This window comes from Halichoeres trimaculatus, unplaced genomic scaffold, assembly GCF_033239565.1.
Source record: "Halichoeres trimaculatus isolate MK-OKI-2021-1 unplaced genomic scaffold, fHalTri1.1 fHalTri1_scaffold_11, whole genome shotgun sequence".
Taxonomy (NCBI): domain Eukaryota; kingdom Metazoa; phylum Chordata; class Actinopteri; order Labriformes; family Labridae; genus Halichoeres; species Halichoeres trimaculatus.
The window spans coordinates 3,730,752-3,753,907 of NW_027437189.1; the positions used below are offsets into that span (position 1 = coordinate 3,730,752).

Sequence of the window (23,156 nt, forward strand, 5' to 3'; positions counted from 1 at the left end):
ACAAGTATTACGACGTCTGCTAAAACTACAGTGTTTTAACTGCTAATTCACCATGTAAAGCCGAGCTGCTCAGCAGAGCAGAGTCCCTGCATCCAGCATCTGAGGGGGGATACTCGGCTCTTGGTGGGTGTATCCCTCGGTGGCGGTTGTGTGACTAACTGACATCACAGAGGAGGAGCTGCTTTTTCAGATTACTCCAATAAAAAGAATCAAATCTCGTTCTAAGTTATCAGAAAAAATACAATATCTCATTTTTTGAAAATTCAGGGAGTTAAAGGTCTTGTTTTCAAATTTATTATATTATATGTAAGTAATATCAGCATGATATTTCCCCTTTAAAGAGTGGATTGTGATCAGGCAAATATCTAGAGACTTTTTTTGGGAGACTTTTTCATGATCCCCTAAAAACTCCTGACAGTCCCTTTAAAGATTTCTAACAGTTTAAAAAAATCCCCCAGCCCCCCTCCCGCTCCCTATTTGGGTCCCAACTCAGCGTGGCTGTTTACTGCGCACGCGCGGAGTCCGGTGTCCTGTGTCAGACTGACAGCTGTTCAGACTGAGTGTGGAGAGACCAGAGAAACACGCCGAGACTAACCGAGTGGACCCATACAAACCCCGGGACTGACCCGGTACTGGCTGGCTCAGCTCGTTCGGACCGGACCGTTCATCGAGTGCTAACACGAGCTAACAGCTGACGGAGCTAACAGGCTAACAGGCTAAGAGTGACAGCAGTCAGCTGTTAGCCCACAGAGAGGGCTAGCTGACAGGGCTAACTGCCAGGCCGTGGGCTCACGTGCCCAACGCTCCCCCGTCTGACCCGGTCCAGCCTGGGATAGATCCTGGACTATCTGGACTCCCTGAGTTAGACCACCTCCGGGTCTCAGCCCGGTGCCAGGGAGAGCACAAGCGGCCAACGGAGGCTGAAGTACGCTGGGTCAGAACCGTCAGTCCGCTCTGAGCCGGCTCGGTTCGAAGACCGGAAGCCAGGATGCTTATAGGTAAGTGGTCCTGACCCGGAACCGGGTTCTGGACCAACTGTCAGTCCCGTTCGAAGACCAGCAAAGAGAAGGCTAACTTGCGAAGCTAACTGTTAGCTAACAGTACCAGGCATTGATTGACACACACACACACACACACACACACACACACACACACACACACACACACACACACACACACTGATAAACCAGAGAAACTCAGCTCTGAAAGTGTGTATGTGTGTGTGTTGATCTTTAAAGTGCAGGGATCTCCCTCACAGACTCTGATCAACACCTCATGAAACCAGAAACTAACTCTGACAGACACTAACCACTCACACAGAAACCCTTTACTTAAGTTTACCTGAGCAGGTAAGACCACCTCCACCTGTCGTTCAGGTAACACCTAGAAGTCAGCATGTGCTAGCAAATTTATCTATCTTAACATTGAAGCAGGTTTGGTATAGCAGTGATTTCCTGTGGAGGAGGATGACATGGTATCACCTGCTGAGTCCACAGGTGTGTATCTGAGCGTTCCTGTCTCTTTAAGTGTTCTGGTTCTTCTAGGTATTCCAGTCTCTAAAGCCCCGTCACCACCAAGCGGTTCAGTTGGGTTCGTTTTGGTACAGCACGCAGTTTTTGCTTTTCCATTGACAAATCCTGGGACAGGTCCCCAAATTACCGACCCGTACCCAGGGGCGTAGCTACAATTAGGCAAACACAGGCAGTTGCCTGGGGCCCCAAGATTCCCAGGGGCCCCCAAAGCATCTCTTAAAAACTGATTTATGAAGTTCTCTTCAATTGAAAGCATTTCTATTTTTTTAAATCTTACTTCACATGCTTCAAAATCCATCAAAAGACTTAATCTTTAATGATGGTTTTGGGTCCTCCCCCTCCCTTCTTATTCAATGGGCTATTCCATGTTACAACACATCTGAACATTTGATTCAGGAAGAAAGTGGTAAAAAACACTTTATTCCCCCATTTTTTTCTTATTTTTAACCAAGTCAGAAATAAAACCAATGTTGCTCTGAGATCTGAGATAAACATTTAAGACTTTTAGGATTATAAGGACTTTATCTAGCCCAGGAAACAGGATCATTTTCTCTAAATCAAACTTTTTGAGTTGGTGATAAACATTATTGTACAAAATCTCTTTTTTTGGAAACATAACTCACTGGACAGGGGGTCAAATAAAAATACATTAACTTTAAAATATCAGTACCAAAAAGTATGGTAACTGTAAATATCACCTCTTTCAGTAGATTTTTTTTCCAGTTTTATGTTGTGCTTGATATTTACATATTTTTTCTTTACTAAATTATTTTTTTCAATATTTACCTATTGTAATGTTTTTCACTTCATACTTTCTTGTTTGTTTCTGTTACTCTGTAAATTCCCCACTGTGGGACAAATAAGCTGTCAATTGACCATAAAAGATTTCAAATCCAGGACAAAGTGGACTAAATGATGTATTCACTTTTTTCTAAATCAAACTAAAGTACAGAACTTGAGGAAATGCATTTAGTTGTGTTAAGTTACCATGTACAAGATTAGCTCTGTCTCATGCCTTGATTCTGGGAAAGAGACAGTGGACCCAGGGAAGGCCAGTCTAGCTCTGAGGAAGAGGAGTTACAAGGACATGGAGGGCCCCACTGACTGGGTTTGCCTTGGGCCCCCAAACCACTAAATACGCCCCTGCCCATACCATCCCACTTTTTGGTACCCCTCTGTTGGGGTGCCAGACATACTGATCCGACCCTCAGAAGGTGGAGCTAGAAACACTGCAGTCCAATGATTGGTTGAAAGAGTCTTCACTTCCTGTGTGAGCCATTACCAAACTGTGCTCATCCAAACTGGACCTTGGTTGAAACATGGCTTTAATGTTCCTGTCTCTTTAAAAGTCCCCATCTCTCTGTCTATTTTGGTGTTCCTGTCCCTCTAAAAGTTCCTGTCTCTCTAAGAGTTCCTGTCTCCTTGAGGTGCTCTCAGGTTATTAGCTTGTGCATTAGGCTGCAGGTGGTTTTACCTGACAGGTGTCAATCTTTGGCACACCACAGAGTTTTATTTCCTTATCTTGACATTAGGTTGAAGCAGATTTAAAGAAGTGTCTAAAGACCCCTCACTGAGACATTCCCACCTGTACAGCAGAGTGACATTAATGAGGCTGCGATGAGTTTGTTGTGTGTCTGTCACATGTCTTTACTCTCAGTGATGGAGTTTCCTTCAAAGACATCAGACATTAAATTAAATTAAATGATAATCTAAGTTGTTGTTGTTGTTGTTTTCTCAGCTGTGAGCGCAGGAAGTGGAAACACCCCCACAACAAGCAAAAAGCACCGTCGCCGAGGAAAGAAACACCGCCGAGTGCGAACAGATGAGACTCGGTGAGGACCCAAAACACACACACACACACACACACACACACACACACACACACACACACACACACACACACACCAGTGACTGCCCCAGATACAGAGATACACAGTCAGTGGCTAAATTTAGGTGTGTGTCTGTGTCGGTGTGTTTGTGTGTGTGCCTCTGTGATTGTGTGTGTGTGTGTGCTCTCTCTGGAAGGTATTAATAACTGTGTAATCACCTCTCTCCAGTGTGTGTGTTAAACGGTTATTTGTCATCATGAAGTGTTTTTTTATTGTTTTGTTATTATTTTACTATTTTATTATTTATTTTTTTATCTAAAAGTGATTTTTATAGTTTTTACCTCTGGGGTTAGAATTATTTCTCTTTGAAGAGTTTAAAGAGTGGACTACTTCCTGATCCCCTCACAGCCAACCAATCACTGTAGGAGGTACTGGTGATGTCATCAGCCTCAGTCTAAGATCTAATTTTGATGTTTCAGTCCTGAAGACCCCGGAGACCTGAATGACCTGAACACCAACGGCTGCCCCCTTCCTGAACCACTACAGACACAGTCCCAAAAGACCTGTCTACCCCCACAGAGTCCACCAGAGGAGCCCTACCTGCCCCCACAGAGTCCACTAGAGGTACCATGCTTGCCCCCACTGAGTCCGCCAGAGGTACCCTGCCCACCCCCTCAAACTTCACCAGAGGTACCCCACCTGCTCCCTGAGAGTCCACCAGAGGCATCTTGTCTGCCCCCCCCGAGCCCGCCAGGTGCTCCCTCTCCCCCTTTAGTGACGTCTACTCCGCCCTGCCCATCAACAGGAAGTTCACCTGTCCCTCCTGATGACGTCGATGACTGGAGCTCAGCGCCTGAGCTCTACCTGCCACACTCTGAACTGCACTTTGAACCCCCCCAGCCCCCTCAGACTCACCCCCACCCCACAACAGCCCCACAAGACGCAGCAGGCACAGCTGGCACCCTCCTCGTGGACCCTGCCAGTCCACAGACATTCAGCCAATCAGCACGTGTTCCATCTCTAAGCCCCGCCCACAGCCCCTGTGAACTACCACCGGCTTTTAACGAAAATATTACCCAGAATTCCACTGGGTCTCGTCAGGGAACACCTGAGGATGTCAGTCTGACTCTTAAGCAATCAGGTGGCTCCAGCTCACCACCAGCGTTACCCATCAGTATTACCCATGATGCCTCTGAACCGGTATCGTCTTCGAGTCCTGGGACATGTGCCCGCAGCCCAACATTAAGCGACTCCCACTCGTCTCCTTTCTTGTTGACCTCAGTGACCTTCACCTCCAACGTTTCCTCACACCTTTACTCCCCCGCCTCCCCGTCCTCCCCCTTCCTCTGCTCCCTGGACTCTCTGGCCCCTCCTGTTGGACTGTCTTCCATGACATCAGCAACCCCTCAAATGACCACACCCCCTCCACAAATAAGCCCGCCCCCTGAGTTAACACCACCACCAGCACAACTTCTGGGCTCTGACGATGAGGAGCAGGAAGACCCCTCAGACTACTGCAAGGGTGAGTCAGGTGTCATAAGAGTGTGAAGTGATGTCATAAGGGTGTGAGGTGATGTCATTAGGGTGTGAGGTGATGTCATAAGTGTCTTAGGAGAGTGTAGTGATGTCATAAGTGAGTGTGGTGATGTTAGAGTTAAAAATGCACGATACTTTCGGCACATTATCGGCTAATATTGGCTTAAAATTAAAATGTCGGCTATCAGCCAACACACCATAAACTGATAAAATAATGGGCTGAAGCTCACGATTTTGTGATTATTTTAGATATTTAGATTGAGTCGTTCCATATTTGGCTCCTGCTTTGAGTTAAACTTGAATTAAGCAGCTGTCTGTCAGGAACATGTATCTGACTACTTTAGGCATATTTAGCATTTACCTTAGTAACCCATTTTATTTAATTTGGGTTTAATTGCTGTACAGTTACACTTCTCACATGTTCCCTGTAAACAGAGGTTACATTTATTGACAGTCAGTTATGAAAAAAGGCATAAATTTGCCTGGTTGTGGGTATTGTTATTATTTTCTCAGGAAGAGCTTTCAAATGGGCTTTCTTTTTTCCTTTTTTTTTTTGTTTGAAAGCAATTTTCATAAATAAATATACAATTTCAAGTTTATATATTTTACAGATTTTGCATAAGAAATGAATGTTACAAAACCATTGTGATAAGAGTATGCACCATAATACAAGATGCTACTTCCAGAATAGAGTTGATAATCTCTACAGTTGGGTGTGCAAAAAAAAAAAAAATGGCATCGGCTAAGTGGGTAGTTAAAAATCACCATATAGATATCGGCAAAAAATCCTAAATCATGCATGCATTTAAGGTTTCGTCAGTAGTGTGTGAGGTGCTGCCTATGGCAAGCCCTTTTAACATTTAATAGCTAGTCTGAATATGTAATACAGATATCTGCAATTCAATTCTCCATTATTCCTATCCACAATTGTAATTTCAGATATCCACAACTTAATTCCTCCTAGGACAAATCACGCCCCTTTCCCCATTCATGTGTGTGGGGTTTCTCATTACAGATATCTTAAATTCAATTATGGATAGACACAATGTGAGATGTGGATATCTGCAACTAAATTATGACTATCCATAAATCTAGTTGCAGATACAATTTCATTCTGGCTAGTCACAATTCCAAATCAAGATATCTTCAACCCCCTTCCATTAAAGATATCTATAATAGCATTTATAGATATCTTTAATCACATTTTGACTAGTCAGAATGCTGTCATAGATATCTTTAACTGGAATTACGCCTAGTCAGAATGAAATTGTAGATATCTGCAACTAGATTTATGGATAGCCATAACTTAGTTGCAGATATCTATAATCAAGTTACAGATATCTTTAAATTAATTGTGGTTAGAGATATCTCAAATTCGAGATATCTTAAACTTTTATTTTGACTAGTCAAAATGTAATTACAGATAACTTGAAACAGAGTTTCGACTAGGGATTGATGCTGCAGATATCTGTAATGATGACAAAAGTTATGACAGGTATAGGAGGAGGGGCTTGCTGCAGTGAACGTAGCTCTTGTTCCCCACAAAGTCCCTGATTATAAATTTGTTCTGTTTCATGGCATTTTCTAAATATCTTGTCGATGACCGCAATCACCATTTCTTCTGCTAAGAAAACTGTTGAAATGATTTTTTCTCTTCTCTCCTCCAGTTTATTTGGGTCAGTATCCAATGGGAAGCCTCGCATGTCCAGCGTCATGAACACATTTCTGACAGTCAAAATCACATTTAAGATTTCTTTAACTGTAATTCTGGATAGTCCAAACTGAATCAGAGATATCTGCAAGTGACATTTAGGATGTGTGACGAGGGCGAAGGGCAGCTTTCAGGGAGTCATTGCAGATATCTGTAACTCAGTTTTGACCAGTGGAAACTGAGTTACAGATATCTCTAACTGTCATTGTGTCTAGTCAAAACTGAATTATAGATATCTCCAACTGTATTTTTGACTAGTCACAGATATGTTGTTTATATCTATAATGTTAATCCCAGAGAGTCAAATGTAGCTATTAAATGTTAAAGGGCTTGCCATAGCTGCCTCTAGAGTTCCATTAGAATATGAGGTGATGTCATTAGAATGTGACATGGTGGTGTCACATTCTAATGACATCACCATGAATTGGTGTCATTAGAACTCTCGGTATTAGAATGTGAGGTGACGTCACTGGACTGTCAGAGTGTCATCAGAATGTGAGGTGATGTCATTACAGTGTACCTGAATATAATGTTATGAGCATCAGGCGTGTGTTTACTTGTGTTTCGGCATCTTCAGGTGTGTCAACGTGTGTTTTCATATTCCAGGTGGTTACTACCCGGTGAAGATTGGTGACCTGTTTAACGGGAGGTACCATGTGGTCCGCAAACTGGGCTGGGGTCATTTCTCTACAGTGTGGCTCTGCTGGGACCTTCAGTAAGACAACACACACAGATGTACACTAACACACACACAGTCCACTTTACTGGGTCTTTTTATTCCAGTATATCACCAGGTGTGTGTTTGTATCTAATTAGTGTGTGTGTCTCTGTTAGGAGGAAACGCTTTGTGGCGTTGAAGGTGGTTAAGAGCGCTCCTCATTACACAGAGACGGCTGTGGATGAGATCAAACTGCTACGATGTGTAAGTCTCAGCACACACACACACACACACACACACACACACACACACACACACACACACACACACACACACACACACACACACACACACACACACCTGTCAGTAATTAACAGGTGACCTGTCTGCCTGCCAACAGGTGAGAGACAGCGACCCGTCTGACCCCTTCAGAGAAACCATCGTCCAGCTGATCGACGACTTCAAGATCTCTGGGGTCAATGGAGTTCGTATCCTTTCACCTGTCTGTCTGCTCACCTGTCTGTCTGCTCACCTGTCTGTCTCTCAGCCTGTCTGTGTCTCAGTCCTTACCTGTCTCCAGATGTGTGTATGGTGATGGAGGTTTTGGGTCATCAGTTGTTGAAGTGGATCATAAAGTCCAACTACATGGGCCTTCCTCTGGTGTGTGTGAAGAACATCATCAGACAGGTAAGCTCTTTCTCACCTGTGACATGGACTGTGTTTTGGTCTTGACGTGGACTTGTTGACCTCTGTGTTGACCCGTCTGGTCCTTACAGGTCCTCCAGGGTCTGGACTACCTGCACACTAAGTGTAAGATCATCCACACGGACATCAAACCAGAGAACATCCTGCTGGACGTTGATGAGGTCTACATCAGGAGGTTAGCAGCTGAGGCCACCATCTGGCAGAGAGCTGGAGCCCCGCCCCCTTCAGGGTCATCAGGTGAGGAGCGAGCATTGTGATTGGTTAAAGGAGGAAATGAATTAGACGTTATCAGACTGAGCAGCTGATTCAGAACCTCAGAGACCTGTCTCCCTCTCTGCTCCTGTCTTCTCTTCAATAATCTGAGGCAGCTCTCTGTCTGCTGTCACAGCCTGTACCCTGTCTGTCTCTCTTTACCCTGTCTCCCTGTTTCTGATCTGAACTCGCTTTGTTTCTGACGCCTCCACCTGTCTGTCCATCCACCTGTCTGTCTCTCTGTTTCTAATCTGTACTTTCTCGATTTCTGACCCCTCCTCCTGTCTTTCTCTCTCCCTGTCTGTCTCTCTGGTTGTCTGTCTCTCTAGTTAGCATGGCTCCCAGGGATCAACAGGTAAGTGTCCTGGTGTGCTGCCTGCTGTGCTCTCATTGGTTGTTTCAGATTTAAAGGTAGTTCCAGGTGTTTTTCATGCCTGTGTCACACCTGATAGACAGGAAGTGTTTAAAAACACATACACACACACACACACATACATACATACAAAGGTTGGTGTGTGCTTATAGCCCTGTGACCACCAGGTGAGTTACGTGTCACAGCTGTAACCTGGTTTTGTCTCTGAATAATGATGAGGTGTCCTGCCTGAAGCCCCGCCTCCTAACCTGCATGTGAAGAACATATTAGTGTAACACCCACATGTGTCATTACCTGTCTCTAAATGTCTTTACCTGTCATTGACCGTCACTGCGTATCATTGCCTGTCAAAACCTGTCGTTGCCTTTTGTGACATTTTATTTCCTGTCATAACCTGTTGTCATCTGCCGTTAGCTGCCATTAGCTTGAAGTACCTGTCGTTAAGTGTCATTTCATTTATAACCTACCATTACCAACACTAGCTGCAATACCTGTCATTACCTGTTGTAACCTGTTGTCATCTGCCGTCGGCTGTATTTAGCTGCCGTTAGCTAACATTGGCTGTAATAAGCTGTCGTTAGCTCTGGTTAGCTTGAATTACCTGTTATTGCCAGTCATTACATTTCATTACTTACTATTACCAGTCACTAGCTGCCATTACCTCTTATTACCTCTCACTACCTATCGTTTCCTGTTGTTACCTGTGATTATTTGCCATCGCTTTGGTTAGCTGTCGTTAGCTGCTGTTAGCTGTAACAGTTGTTGCCAGTAATTACATTTCATTACCTGTCATTCCATTTTATTACCTACCATTACCTGTCACTACCTGTCATTACCTGTTGTAACCTGTTGTCATCTGCCGTTAGCTGTATTTAGCCACCGTTAGCTGTCTTTAGCTGTCATTAGCTGTTGTTAGCTGTGGTAAGCTTAAATTACCTGTTGTTACCAATCATTACATTTAATACTTACTATTACCAGTCACTAACCGCCATTACCTGCCATTACCTGTTGTAACCTCATGTTATTTGCTATTACCTGTCGTGAGCTGCCATTAGCTGTTATTAGCTGTAGTTAGCTGTTGTTACCTGTTGTTAGCAGTCAATACATTTTATTACCTACCATTACTGGTCACTAGCTGCCATTACCTCTTGTTACCTCTCACTACCAATCCTTCCCTGTTGTTACCTGTGGTTATTTGCCATCACTTTGGTTAGCTGCCATTAGCTGTTGTTAGCTGTTGTAAGCAGTTGTTAGCAGTTGTTAGTAGTTGTTAGCTGTTGTTAGCTGTTGTTAGCTTTAATTACCTGTTGTACTTTTCACTGCATTTTTTTCACTTACCATTACCGGTTACTACCTGTCATTACCTGTCACTACTTAGGCTTACCTGTTGTTACCTGTTGTTACCTGTGGTTATTTGCCATCACTGTGATTAGCTGCCGTTAGCTACTGTTGGCTGTAATTAACTTAACATTAACTTAACAGTCATTACATTTTATTACCTGTCATTCCATTTAATTACCTTCCATGACCTGTCACTACCTGCCATCACCTGCCCATCATTACCTGCTGTCACCTGTTGTCATTTGCCATTACCTGTTCTTGACTGTCATCATTGCCTATTAATACCTGTCATTACCTGTCATAACTTTTCGTTACCTGTCATTACCTTTGATTACCTTTTATCACCTCACATGATCTGACATTACCACACAGTGGTATACAGCCTAAGTATCCAGACAGGTAAACAGACTAAGATCAGGTGAATTGGGAGTAGCAGGGTCAGGTGATTGTCATCATTGTCTGAATGTGAAGTGTAATCTTCAAAGAATTATCTCGCCTGTTCCTGTAATCAGATTATTTTAGCTCACCTGAAGCTATAACCTCACCTAATCCAGGTTAAAGAGAGCGAGCTTAGAGACTCTGATCTGTTCAGGTGTAAACTCACCTGAACTGTAGAGTTCAACAATAACCTGATTACTGACATTGGTTAATGTAACATGATCTGTGTGTGTGTGTGTGTGTGTGTGTGTGTGTGTGTGTGTGTGTGTGTGTGTGTGTGTGTGTGTGTGTGTGTGTGTGTGTGTGTGTGTGTGTGTGTGTGTGTGTGTGTGTAGGTGGGTAAGCTGTCTAAGAACAAGAAGAAGAAGTTAAAGAGGAAAGCAAAGCGACAGCAGAGGCTTCTGGAAGAGAGACTGGAAGAAATAAATGTGAGTAAGACTCGTTTGGTACAGGTGAGACTCAGGGTGACTCTAACAGGTGAGACTCAGGGTGACTCTAACAGGTGAGACTAACAGGTTGCTCTGATTGGTCGACTGTTCAGAGCCTGTTTCTGGCGGTTAATCAGAGTTAGCTTGCAGGTTAGCATGCATGCTTGAAATTCTCTTCCAGCTAATGAGCTCCTGTTTTCTGATTGGCTGAGGGAGCCAACCTCATCCTCTGCTCAAAAACAGGAAGTTACAGGATGCCCCGCCACAATAAATGTCTCTGTTGTTATTGCAGAGGTTGGAGGAAGAGGAGGGTGTTCTTCATCCTGACAACGCAGAGAATAACTGTAAGTTCTTTAAGAGACATGATGAAGCTTTTATTATCTAAACAAAGCACAGAAAATACATCATCCAGAGTTATTTGTCCGCTCAGGCTCGGGGGTCGTCAATGGCAGCTCCTCGTACTCCTCGGCACAAACTAAAACCAGTCCAGAGTCCAGCTGCTCCTGGTTGGAGGACAGGTGTAATGGACACGCACCTGGACGGTTTTCCAGCCCCGCCTCCGGCCTGTCAGGGTTCTCCAGCTCTGTGATGTCAGCGACCTCTGAGTCAGCACTGTCTACCCAATCAGGATGCTCGAGTGGACGAGATGGTGAGAACACGCACACAAACACACACACACACACCCACACACACACAGACATGTTAGAGGAAGTCAACCTGTCTGTCTCTCCCAGTGTTCACTGCGTCAGACTTCGTCCTCTCTCCACTGGATCCCCTGAACGCTCACAGACTCCGCGTGAAGATCGCAGACCTGGGGAACGCCTGCTGGGTGGTAAGACCCTGAGTCCATAAGAGTCCGTAACAGATTTTATGAGCAGCCGACGTGGAGACGCTGACTCTGCTCCGTCTCCTTCTCTCAGCACAAACACTTCACAGAGGACATTCAGACCCGTCAGTATCGAGCTGTGGAGGTTCTGATTGGTGCAGAGTACGGACCCCCTGCTGACATCTGGAGCACCGCCTGCATGGTAGAGCAACACTACACACACACACACACACACACACACACACACACTTTGTTTGAAAAAAGGAAACAGGTTCTCATGGTGTGTGTGTTCAGCTCCTCTTTGATCGTCGGTGTGTGTCAGTGAATCTGTGACCTTCGTTGTTTCAGGCCTTTGAGCTGGCCACAGGTGATTACCTGTTTGAGCCGCACTCAGGAGAAGACTACACCAGAGACGAAGGTAGTACACACACACACACACACACACACACACACACACACACACACACACACACACACACACACACACACACACACACTTCGTTAACACACAATTTTGATTTAAAAGATACAGCATGTTCTTCAGAATACTTCAGTGTACACTTCAGAGTTTCAGTGTGTACTTCAGAGAACTAAAGTGTGTACTTCATAGCACTTCATTGTGTACTTCCATGAACCTCATTGTGTACTTCAAAGTTTACTAAGCGAACTTTAGTGTGTAGGCTACGTCAATGTGTACATTAGAGTACTTTAGTATGTACTTCCATTAACTTCAGTGCATAGTTCAGAGTATTCAAGTGTGTACTTCACTGGATACTTCAGAGTACTTCAGTGTGTACTACCATGAAACTCAGTGCTTACTTGAGAGTACTTTAGTGAGTACTTCAGGGTGTACTTCAGCATACTTCATTGTGTACTTCCAATAAGCTCATTGTGTACTTCACATTGTACTTTATCAAACTTTAGTGTGTACCTCATTGTTTACATCAGAGTACTTGGTTATGTACTTTAGTGTGTACTTCACTGTGTACTTCAGCATACTTCATTGTGTGCTTCCAATAAGCTCATTGTGTACTTCAAAGTGTACTTTAGCTAACTGTAGTGTGTACCTCATTGTTTACGTCTGAGTACTTGATTATGTACTTTAGTGTGTACTTCACTGTATACTTCGGAGTACTTCAGTGTGTAATACCATGAATCTAAGTGTGTACTTTAGTTTGAATGTCAGTGTGTCCTTAAGATTACTTCAGTGTGTACTACCATGAATCAAAGTGTGTACCTCAGAGTAATTTATTCTGTACTTAAATGAAACCAAGAGTTTACGACAGTGTATTTCAGTGTGTACTTTAGACAACCTCAGTCTGTAGTACCTCAGTTTTTACCTTAGTTAGCTTCAGTGTGTACTTTTTGTACTTTAGTGTGTACTTCAGTGTGCAGTTGAGTTTACTACCGTGCAAAGTATGTAGTACTTCAGTGTGTATTTTGTAGTAGTCCAGTATTAACCTCAGTGTACTTCAGAGTACCCTAGTGTGGACTTAGTGTGTGTTCTTTTTCCTCTGTTCAGATCATATCGCTCATGTCATCGAGTTGCTCGGCCCCGTTCCTTTGCCCTTCGCTCTGTCTGGCAGGTACTCAAGAGAATACTTCAACAGGAAAGGTGAGTCTGTCTGTCCGTCTGTCTGTCCGTCTGTACATATAACTGTATTGTTAATGCACCTGTCTTTCCCTCTTGTACCTTTTTCTCCTTCTCTGTACCTGTCTGCCCCTCTCTCACCTGTCTGTCCCTCCCTGTACCTGTCTCAGGTGAGCTGCGGCACATCTCCAACCTGAAGCCGTGGGGTCTGTTCGAGGTCTTGTTGGAAAAGTACGAGTGGCCTCTGGACCAGGCGGCTCAGTTCAGTGACTTCTTGTTGACCATGTTGGAGCTGCAGCCTGACCGCAGAGCAACAGCTGCACAGTGTCTGCAACACGCCTGGCTGCACACATAAACAAACACACGCACACACGCACACACACACACACACACACACCATGGCTGATAAAAGTATCTGTGTTTGGTTCTTGTAATGTGGAGAGTGTGATCACTGTGTGTCTGTTTTTCCCTAACTTCAGTCATTGGTTGATTGGTTGATTGTTGATTAATTGATTGGTTGGTTGGTCAATCTGAGGCTGAATCTAAACCTCTGGATGTGACAGACTGAGATGTCATGTTCATTTAAAGGTCAGAGCTTATTGAACATCAGAGTGAGCGTGGTGTTTGGGAGATCAACGTTTGATCCTGTAAGATGTTAAAAACTGATCTGAACATTCTCTGAGATTCTTTCTTCAGCTTCTCTTTGGATTGTGTTGTTTATCATTTATCGTCATGTTAAACTGCTGAACTGTACGCGCTCTCCTCACCTCGTAGACTCTAGTCATCATCAGGGGGCGCAGCTTGAAGGTGTTGAAGTAGAAAAGCCTCTGAGTGATCTCTGTAGCTCACCTGTCAGGTGAAAACGTGAAAGTCTCATCCACACGTGCTGGTTCAGCCTCAGTGCTCTGCTCCCAGCTGACATTTGACCTTTGACCTCTCCATGTTTTATAAGCACACGCAGAGCGGGGTCAGCCACCTTCAGATTTGATCAAACTCTGTTCCTGTTTTTTTTTTCTGAAGTTTCTGAAGTTTGTTTTTTGATCTGAGTTTCTTTGAACCTTGCTTCTTGTCTCGGTTTTTCAAACTTATTGATTATCGATCGGGGACTCCTGGAGCTCTCTGACGAGCGCGCTGAAGCTTCCACCATGACTGATGACAGGACTGACCGCTGGTGTGTTGATTTGATTGATGAGTGTGTTTCGTTCTCTCTGGTTTAAAGAGGGGGGGGGTTATTAGCCGACCTCTGACCTCCTCACCTGGTTCACCCCTCACCTGTTTGATTTCATCTCTTAAATAGTGCCTTGAAACGACCTCTGACCCCACCCTCCTCCTAGTCACAGTGACATCATCAGTGACATCACCAGAGACTGTGTTTTGTACGTCTGTGGGTGTGAAATGTCTACTTCTGTGGAAAAAGAAATAAAGATTTCCTGACCTTTGACCTCTGAATGTGTCACATGAAGTTCTGTTTGAACATTCAGACTCTCTTTATTCACACAAAGTGTTTTTATGGAGAAATGATGTTTGCTGAATTAAAGCAGATTAAGGGGAGTGAAAGGTTATTCACTGCTTCGTTACGTCACACCTGGACTCTGGGCCTTAGCCCAGTCAGCTATACGCCCTCTGCAGGTCGCCTGCTGACTGGCAAAAAAACAGTATGACCGCACTCCTCCTATCCTTGCTTTTTTGGAGTGGTTGCTCGTTGATTTTAGAGTTGATTTTAAAGTTTTATTGATTGTTTTTCAGCGCTTGAATAGTCTGGCTCCACCTTATTTACCTGAGCTGTTAAAGCCTCACATAACGACCAGTTGCTCCTGGCAGTGCCTCGGACGAGACTCTCCACACAGCCTACCTATCCAGGTAAGAGCTGCACAGTCAGCTAATCTCTTTAAAAAACTGCTAAAAACTCATCTTTATTCTTTGGCTTTCAGTCCCAGCTAAACGGGTGATCTTGTCTTTTATCTCTTTCATCCTTGGATCTTTTATCCCTCATATTTTATTCCCTATCCTCTCTCTTACTCTTCTTTTATTGTTCATTCTTATTTTGTTTCCTCTTTTATGCATATTTAATGTTTGGCTCATTTTTATCTTTTTTTACTAATTCTATTTACATGACTGTTTTATTATCATTACTGGGTTTTAATATAAAGTGTATGAGAGATCATGTTGTACGCCTGTACAGCACTTTGGTCAATCGACCAAACGTTAAACGTGCTCTACAAATAAACTTTGACTTGACTTAACTGTGTACACAAATACATAAATGTTTTGCAAATCCTCAAATGTGTTCACAAATCTATAAATGTGCAAAATGATTTGCAAATAAACATACAGTCTTAAATGGCTAAAAAGTCTATGTGCTTTTTAGGGATGCACGATATTATCGGCACAATATCGGTATCGGCTGATAAAAGCTTAAAAACATGTTTATCGGTATCGGCAGATATGAAAATTTCTGCCGATAGTCACAGCCGATAAGGTGCTATTCAGTTAGGATTATTATTATTTTCCGTCTTAAAAATAAGCTCCTTAAATAAAATGTAGCACTTCATTTATTTGCACTGCAGAGCTCTGTGTCTGTCACCAGGTTGTTACAGTAGCTCTAAAATAATCAAATGCAACTTGGTTATGTTTAAAAATGCATTGTACATTTAAAGTTCATGTGATCTAAAGAAATTATTTTTCTGTATTTCAATACTGAATGTCTTGAGTTTGAAAAAATAACACATTTCTTATTTATGGTAAAATCAAATGTTTTTTGTCTTGTTTTATGTTTGTTTCTTAAACAAATAAGACCGTCACAATAAGAGTAACAGATAAATTCTAGTACAGGATAGACTTAGCTTTCTTTACAGTGAAAAAAAACAGACAAACTTGTGATTATCAGTATCGGTATCGGTATCAGCCAAAAGGGGTTTCGATTTATCAGTACATCGGATATCGGCAAAAATCCAATATCGTGCATCCCTAGTGCTTTTAATTTTTTATTACAAGACCTGAAACGACACACAAATCATTGGTTACAACCATAGACTGTATATAGAGTGGGCAGTGTGGCTCCACCATTTATCATTGTACGGTTTTGAAGCCAAAATTCCCCGATCACAGGCGCCACCAATGTGCAGCCAGTCTGTGAGGGATTCTGGGAGAATCTGAGTGGAGCTGGGTGACAAAAATAATTTTTTTTTTTTCTTTCAAGAGTCTAATCACTTCCTGACTCTACCTCCAGACATATTTTACAATCTCAGAAAAAAATACACAAGAACAGCAGCTGTCAATCATCGTTAAACGTGACGTAAAGCCTCGTTTTTAACCTTTTATAACTAATGAAAACGAAACTTTTTAGAAAAAAGAAGACTTCAATACAAGGCAGCCAAATGTTATCTTCAAATCACCACAACAATCAGACGTGAGAAACATTTCTACGAGGAATATTAATTTTTTAAAGTTTGACCACAGCCCATCTGGAATGACTGGGGAGACAGTTTTTGACCTATACTGCAGCCAGCCACCAGGGGGAGCAGTTTTTGTGGAGACCTCACTTTGAGCCGAGCAAGCAGACGTTCATTTTTTTTACAGTCTATGGTTACAACTGACTTACAACTGGCCTCCTGATTGGCTGTCTATATACACATGATTTTGCTACAGTCCTGTCGTCTGTAAGAGGAGGGTTAGTTTGCCCTGAGCTCAGACTCCCAGGCTCAGTGAAGCTGTAACTGTAGCTCCATGCCTCAGTCACTCTGTGTTCTGCTTCCTCTTTGGTTCTTTAGGATTATTGTGGCACCTTCAGTCTGGCCAATGTAGCGAAAAGTAGAAGATGGACCATTCATCGCCTGGTGCAAGTAGAAGTTGGAGTTTTAAATTTCATTTAAACATTGCTTGTCTTTGTGGGGGGAAAAAACAACAATGTTTCCTCTGCAAAATAATCCAAAACAGCCAAAGAGGAAACAGAATACATAGTGACTGAGGCACGATGCTACAATAATAGCGACACTAGCAGCCTGCGCCTGGAAGCCTGAGCTCAGGGCAAACTAACCCTCCTCTTCGGCAGTTGCAAATCACAACTGATGATTTGTGTGAATCTTAAAGGCTTGTAAAAAAAACAAAAAACACTTGGACTTTTCGGCCACTTAAGACTGTAAATTTATTTGAAAATCATTTTTCATATTTACAGATTTGTGCACATTTTTGTAAATATTTTACACATTTGCAAACCTGTCTACACATTTGTGGATGCATTGACACACACGCACACACAAATAATTTTGCTACAATAAGAGCTCCAGATAAGAGGCTCTGCTCACGGTGATGACTCAGACTTAAAACACCGTGACCACCAACATGGTGATCCAGTCACTGTGGCGTCTGCGTTTTTACGTCCATGATGTGACGTCAAAGTTCGTTGTTAAGACATGAAAGAGTCCAAAGAAGATGTTACAGTTTAATATAAATCATCACACACACACAGAAAAGAGTCCGTTTGTGAAGGTCAAAGATCAGCTCATCGGGATTTTCACCTCCTCTTTCGTACCACTGTCCAGCCATCCTCTTCCTCCTGAGGGGGCGGAGCTTCTTTCCTGCTGACTGACGGACCGGACGACTCACACTCCATCTCCTGTAAGCATCAGAGATAAAGTTTCATCGTCTGCACACAGAGTGAGTTAAAGGCTGATCATCGACTTATACGAGCTGTAGCGTTCGTCTCACCTGCGTGTTGTCATCACTGTCATCGTCTGACTGTGAGGCGGGGGCGTTGACCTTTGCCCTTTGACCCTTCTTCTGGTTCAGGGTGTCGATGGTGTGTTGGAGCTGCTGCAGCGCCCCCTTCTGCCACTGACTGAACATCTGCTGCAGGCTGAGTGACACCTGCACAGGTGACCAGAGGAACAACAGGTGACTCCCGTGTGCACGTGTGTGTGTGTGCTTCAGTGTGTAGGTGTGTGTGTGTGTTTACCTCGGGTAAACTCCCATCATCCACCACTGTGTTGAACTCCTGATCCATCAGCTGAGCGATGAAGTCCTCCACCTCATACTGCTGTAGGTTGGCTGATACACACACACACACACACACACACACACACACACACACACACACACACACACACACACACACACACACTGATGATGAGTCTGATGATGTCATTTTTAGGATTTGAAATCTTCAAACCTGAAGCATGGTTACCGTGGTTACTTACAGTTGTCATGGAAATACTGTTGGACCACATCCACCAGCCAATCAGCTTTCTGCTCCCCGTACACACCTCCAAACCCATTATCAACAGCAATCTGAGGAGAAACACACACACACACACACACATTCTGATGTGAGTTCTAAGTTCTGGAGTTGAGAAAGTTTTTAAGATGACAGACGGATAGTTCAGTTTCAAACTGCCAAATCACTGAAAACAGAAAGAATCTTCATTCCTCACTAAACCCTTAAACCTTTAGCCATAAAATCTACAATTCTACTGTTTCATCTATCAGACACTTTTGTCCAGAGCGACATACAACACAAGCAAGAATTTATACAGAAGAAAAACCTTGGTTAGTGCGACGAAGTGCCACAAGTTTGATTGGCGGCAGGTGCTGCCATCTAGTGACAGAAGAGGTGGGTTTTTTTTCATCTAAAATAATGTAGCCACAGCTAACCACAGCTAAAAACCAAATGTCAACAATATCAACAACAACATTCAATGATCAGTTAAAGCTAAATATTGACTAAGAGCTGAGTCTGAGACCTCCTGACTCATTCTCCCCCTGAGGACAAAGAGGAGAAGGCTCAGATTAAGGATCTAAGTGTTCCCTGAACAGATGAGTTTTCAGACATCTCTTAAAGTAGAAAGGGACTCTGTGGATCGTATAGAGTTAGGTAATTCATTCACCATTTGGGCACAACAGAGGAGAAGAGTCTGGCTAGAGATTTGGAGCCACGCTGGGATGGGAGCACCAGGCGCGGGCTAGGAGGACAGTAGTCCGATCTGCAGTGGTTTAAATGTACAGAAATGAGAGCTGTAGGAGTCAATGGGTGAAATCACAAGCGCCTGTACGAGAAGCTGTGTGGCCTGTTGTGTCAGGTAGGGTCTGATCCTCCTGATGTTATAGAGAGCGTATCCACAAGATCGAGTAATTGCAGCCACATGAACCATAAAGATCACCTGGTCATCAATCATGACACCCAGATTTCTGCAGAATGTATAGACACAGATTAACTAGATTCCTGTGGATGAGCCATGGGAATTAAGACTTCAGCTACAACAGCACAGATCCTGAGATGCTGAGTCCAGAGAGTGTGGAGAGGAGAGTTTGATTGTTCACGGCGTCAAAGGCAGCAGTAGGACAGAGGACTGACCAGTAGAGCCCGACCGATTAATCGGGTGGGCTGATTAATCAGGTGGGCTGATTAATCGGGTGGGCTGATTAATCGGGTGGGCTGATTAATCGGGTGGGCTGATTAATCAGGTGGGCTGATTTATCGGGTGGGCTGATTAATCGGGTGGGCGATTAATCGGGTGAGCGATTAATCGGGTGAGTGATTAATCGGGTGGCCGATTAATCGGGTGGGCCGATTAATCGGGTGAGTGATTAATCGGGTGGCCGATTAATCGGGTGGGCCGATTATAGCCTGTAACCGATTAATCAACATCGGCCAAAATGTAGCCAATTGTACAAATTTTTGCTCCGCTGTGATTCTGTTGCTCCTGCTCCTGTGTGTTAATTAATATAAGGCTTCTAGACAGCGTCTCACTTCATAATGCCATGCAGGATTAACCTGGGCTTATAAATTCACAAGTTATTGTGAATCTTCGTCTTCGTTGAAATAATTTTTGAAAATGTTTCCATGTATTTAGTAGTATTTGTATTTATTGCATGTTCTGAAAGCAGCTACATTGTTACTTAAAATCTAGTTTAGTCCCATGCATTTAATGGAAGATGGAACTTTTCAATAGCTAGTAATTATCTGTGTTCATATACAGTATTTATCCAGTGTATATCAATGGATTTATTATATATATATATATATATCTGCCAATATATTGGATATCATCCGATATATCGGATATCGGCTTCTTTTTGCCCTCAGTATCGGTATCGGCCCCAAAAATCCCACATCGGTCGGGCTCTACTGACCAGCAGCTTGCGTGGAGTGGTTACACCTGAAACCAGATTGGTTGGAGTAAATCAGGTTTTTCTTCTGCAGATGTTCAGAGACTTGGATAAAAACTGTGAGCTCCAGTTTTTAAAAGAAGAAAAACAGAAGTGAGACTAGCCTGTAGTTTTCAGCCTTGGCTGGGTGAGGGTAACACAAAGACTGAGCCTGCTCTGATGTTGTTTACCTTCTGTGACAGCAGTCTGCCTCTGGGAATCCCGTGTTAACGTCACAGAGCTATGAACTCTGGGTAATTCACTAATGTAACTATACAGTCGATCCACAAACAGCTGATGTTAGAGTAGGAGAGCCCTAAATCCCACGGACTCAGAGTCAGTGGGTCGGTCTGAGACCTGTTAGCTTTAGCCACTTAGCTTCGCGTCTCAGCTGGAAGCAGCTCAGCGTCTCTCCGTCAGCTGATCTTCAAGTTGACAGCAAATCTACGTCAGGTGAACGTCATGTGTATGTCTGTGTTAGGGTTTACCTGGAGAACGGGCCAGGTGTGCAGCACGGCTCGGACACCCTCGGAGAAAAGCTCACGTGAAGCCGTGGAGGTCGCCATGTTGGATCCTGCAGACAGGAGCAGTCGATCGAGCGAGTGTCGATCAGACAGAAGCAGGTGATCCGGATGACACTGCGGCCTGAAGCGCTGCTTTTATCCTTGATATAAATGTGCATCATAAATAAAGTTTAGTTAACTGGTTTACCAGTTTACCCAACATGTTGACTGGACTGGAGGAACATTTTCAGGTCAGCGCTGATCTTTACAGGCTATGCCCACTGTGCACAGCAGGGGGCAGTAGCTGATATCAAATCAGAAACTCGTAGCCCACTCCTTTACCAAACCTAACTCCTGATAACCAACCTGCATCAGTCTCACCTGACCTCAAGTGACCTTAATTAATCCAAACTAATTTTAAATATCTTTAAATAACCTTAACCAACCTTTATAACCCATCATGTATGACTGTGTACATGATGAGTGTATTTATAATGTATGAATCAGTGCATTAAGAATCTGTATCATGTTTAACCATGTGAATAATGTATGTGTTCGAAATGTATGAACTTGGAAAGCAGCACACATGTATGAACATATACATTCACCAGCCACTTTATTAGGCACACGTACCTGTCCAAATGTTCATTAACGCAAATTTCTGATCAGCTGATCACATGGCAGAGAATGGTCCCAAAAAGAGAAAATATCCAGTGAGCAGCAGTTCTGTGGGACAAAAGGCCTTGTTGATGCCAGAGGTCAGAGGAGAATGGACAGACTGGTTGGAGCTGATAGAAAGGCAACAGTAACTCAAATAACCACTGGTTACAACCGAGGTTTGCAGAAGAGCATCTCTGAACACACAACACGTCCAACCTTGAGGCAGATGGGCTACAGCAGCAGAAGACCACACCGGGTGACCCTCCTGTCAGCTAAGAACAGGAAACTGAGGCTACAATTCACACAGCAACACCAAAACTGGACAATAGAAGATTGGAGAAACGTTGCCTGGTCTGATGAGTCTGGATTTCTGCTCCACATTCAGATGGTAGGGTCAGAATTTGGCCTCAACAACATGAAAGCATGGATCCATCCTGCCTTGTATCAACGGTTCAGGCTGCTGCTGCTGGTGTGATGGTGTGGGGGATATTTTCTTGGCTCACTTTGGGCCCCTTAGTACCAACTGAGCATGGTTTAAAGTCCACAGGAAAAAAAAGGGAAAAAAAGGAAAAGAAAGGAAATAAAAAAAAAGAGAAAAAAAGAAAAACAAGGGGGGACATTAGAAAAAAAAGAAAGAAAACAAGAAAAAAGGAAAAAGAGAAAAAAGGAAAAAAGAGAAAGAAAAAAAAGAAAGAAAAAGGAAAAAAGGGAAAAAAGAAAAATAGGGAAAAAGAAGAAAAGAAAGAAAAAGGAAAAAAGAAGAAAAGAGAAAAAGGAAAAAAGAGGAAAACGAAAAAAAAGAAAAAAGGAAAAAAGAAAAAAGAAGAAAAAAGAGAAAAAAGAAAAAAGAGGAAAAAGGAAAAAAAGAGAAAAAAGAAAAGAAAAGAGAAAAAAAGAGAAAAAAGGAAAAAAGAAAAAAAAGAAAAAAGAGGAAAAAGGAAAAAAAGAGAAAAAAGAAAAGAAAAGAGAAAAAAGAGAAAAAAAGGAAAAAAGAAAAAAAAAGAAAAAAGAGGAAAAAGGAAAAAAGAGAAAAAAAAGGAAAGAGAAAAAAGAGAAAAAAGAAAAAAGAGGAAAAAGGAAAAAAAGAGAAAAAAAGAAAAGAAAAGAGAAAAAAGAGAAAAAAAGGAAAAAAGAAAAAAAAGAAGAAAAAAAAGGTCCACAGCCTACCTGAGTATTGTTGCTGACCATGTCCATCCCTTTATGAGCACAGTGTACCCATCTTCTGATGGCTACTTCCAGCAGGATAACGCTCCATGTCATAAAGCTGGAATCATCTCAGACTGCTTTCTTCAACATGACAATGAGTTCCCTGTACTCAAATGTCCTCCACAGTCCCCAGATCTCAATCCAATAGAGCACCTTTGGGATGTGGTGGAACGGGAGATTCTCATCATGGATGTTCAGACGACAAATCTGCAGCAACTGTGTGATGCTATCATGTCAATATGGACCAAACTCTCTGAGGAATGTTTCCAGGACCTCGTTGAATCTATGCCACCAAGGATTAAGGCAGTGGTGTACCTGATAAAGTGGCTGGTGAGTATGTGTGTTATATATGAACATGTGTATGATCACAGTAAATTCACTTCACACAGACACGTTTTTATTGTTGATGCAGAAACACAAACAG

At 43.0% G+C, this 23,156-nt stretch overlaps 2 protein-coding genes across 2 annotated transcripts; one reads left to right on the plus strand and one right to left on the minus strand.

Annotated features, from left to right (window-relative positions):
* Positions 1–526: 526 nt before the first annotated feature.
* Positions 527–14,660, plus strand: srpk3 (SRSF protein kinase 3). Its single transcript, XM_074682283.1, has 17 exons — positions 527–998; positions 3,271–3,364; positions 3,841–4,883; positions 7,215–7,323; positions 7,443–7,530; positions 7,667–7,754; positions 7,847–7,953; positions 8,043–8,208; positions 8,553–8,578; positions 10,711–10,803; positions 11,096–11,147; positions 11,234–11,452; positions 11,538–11,635; positions 11,724–11,831; positions 11,978–12,047; positions 13,152–13,244; positions 13,391–14,660. Exons 1-17 carry the CDS (start codon positions 989–991, stop codon positions 13,573–13,575), a joined length of 2,649 nt encoding a protein of 882 aa, XP_074538384.1. The 5' UTR covers positions 527–988; the 3' UTR covers positions 13,576–14,660.
* A 2,688-nt stretch (positions 14,661–17,348) lies between these two features.
* On the minus strand, positions 17,349–20,970 carry tsr2 (TSR2 ribosome maturation factor). The gene is made up of 5 exons (XM_074681596.1): positions 20,852–20,970; positions 18,416–18,506; positions 18,175–18,266; positions 17,928–18,086; positions 17,349–17,835 (listed from the first exon to the last, which is right to left on the minus strand). The coding sequence occupies exons 1-5, from the start codon at positions 20,927–20,929 to the stop codon at positions 17,734–17,736; spliced, it is 522 nt and encodes a 173-aa protein (XP_074537697.1). The 5' UTR covers positions 20,930–20,970; the 3' UTR covers positions 17,349–17,733.
* Between the last annotated feature and the right edge of the window lie 2,186 nt (positions 20,971–23,156).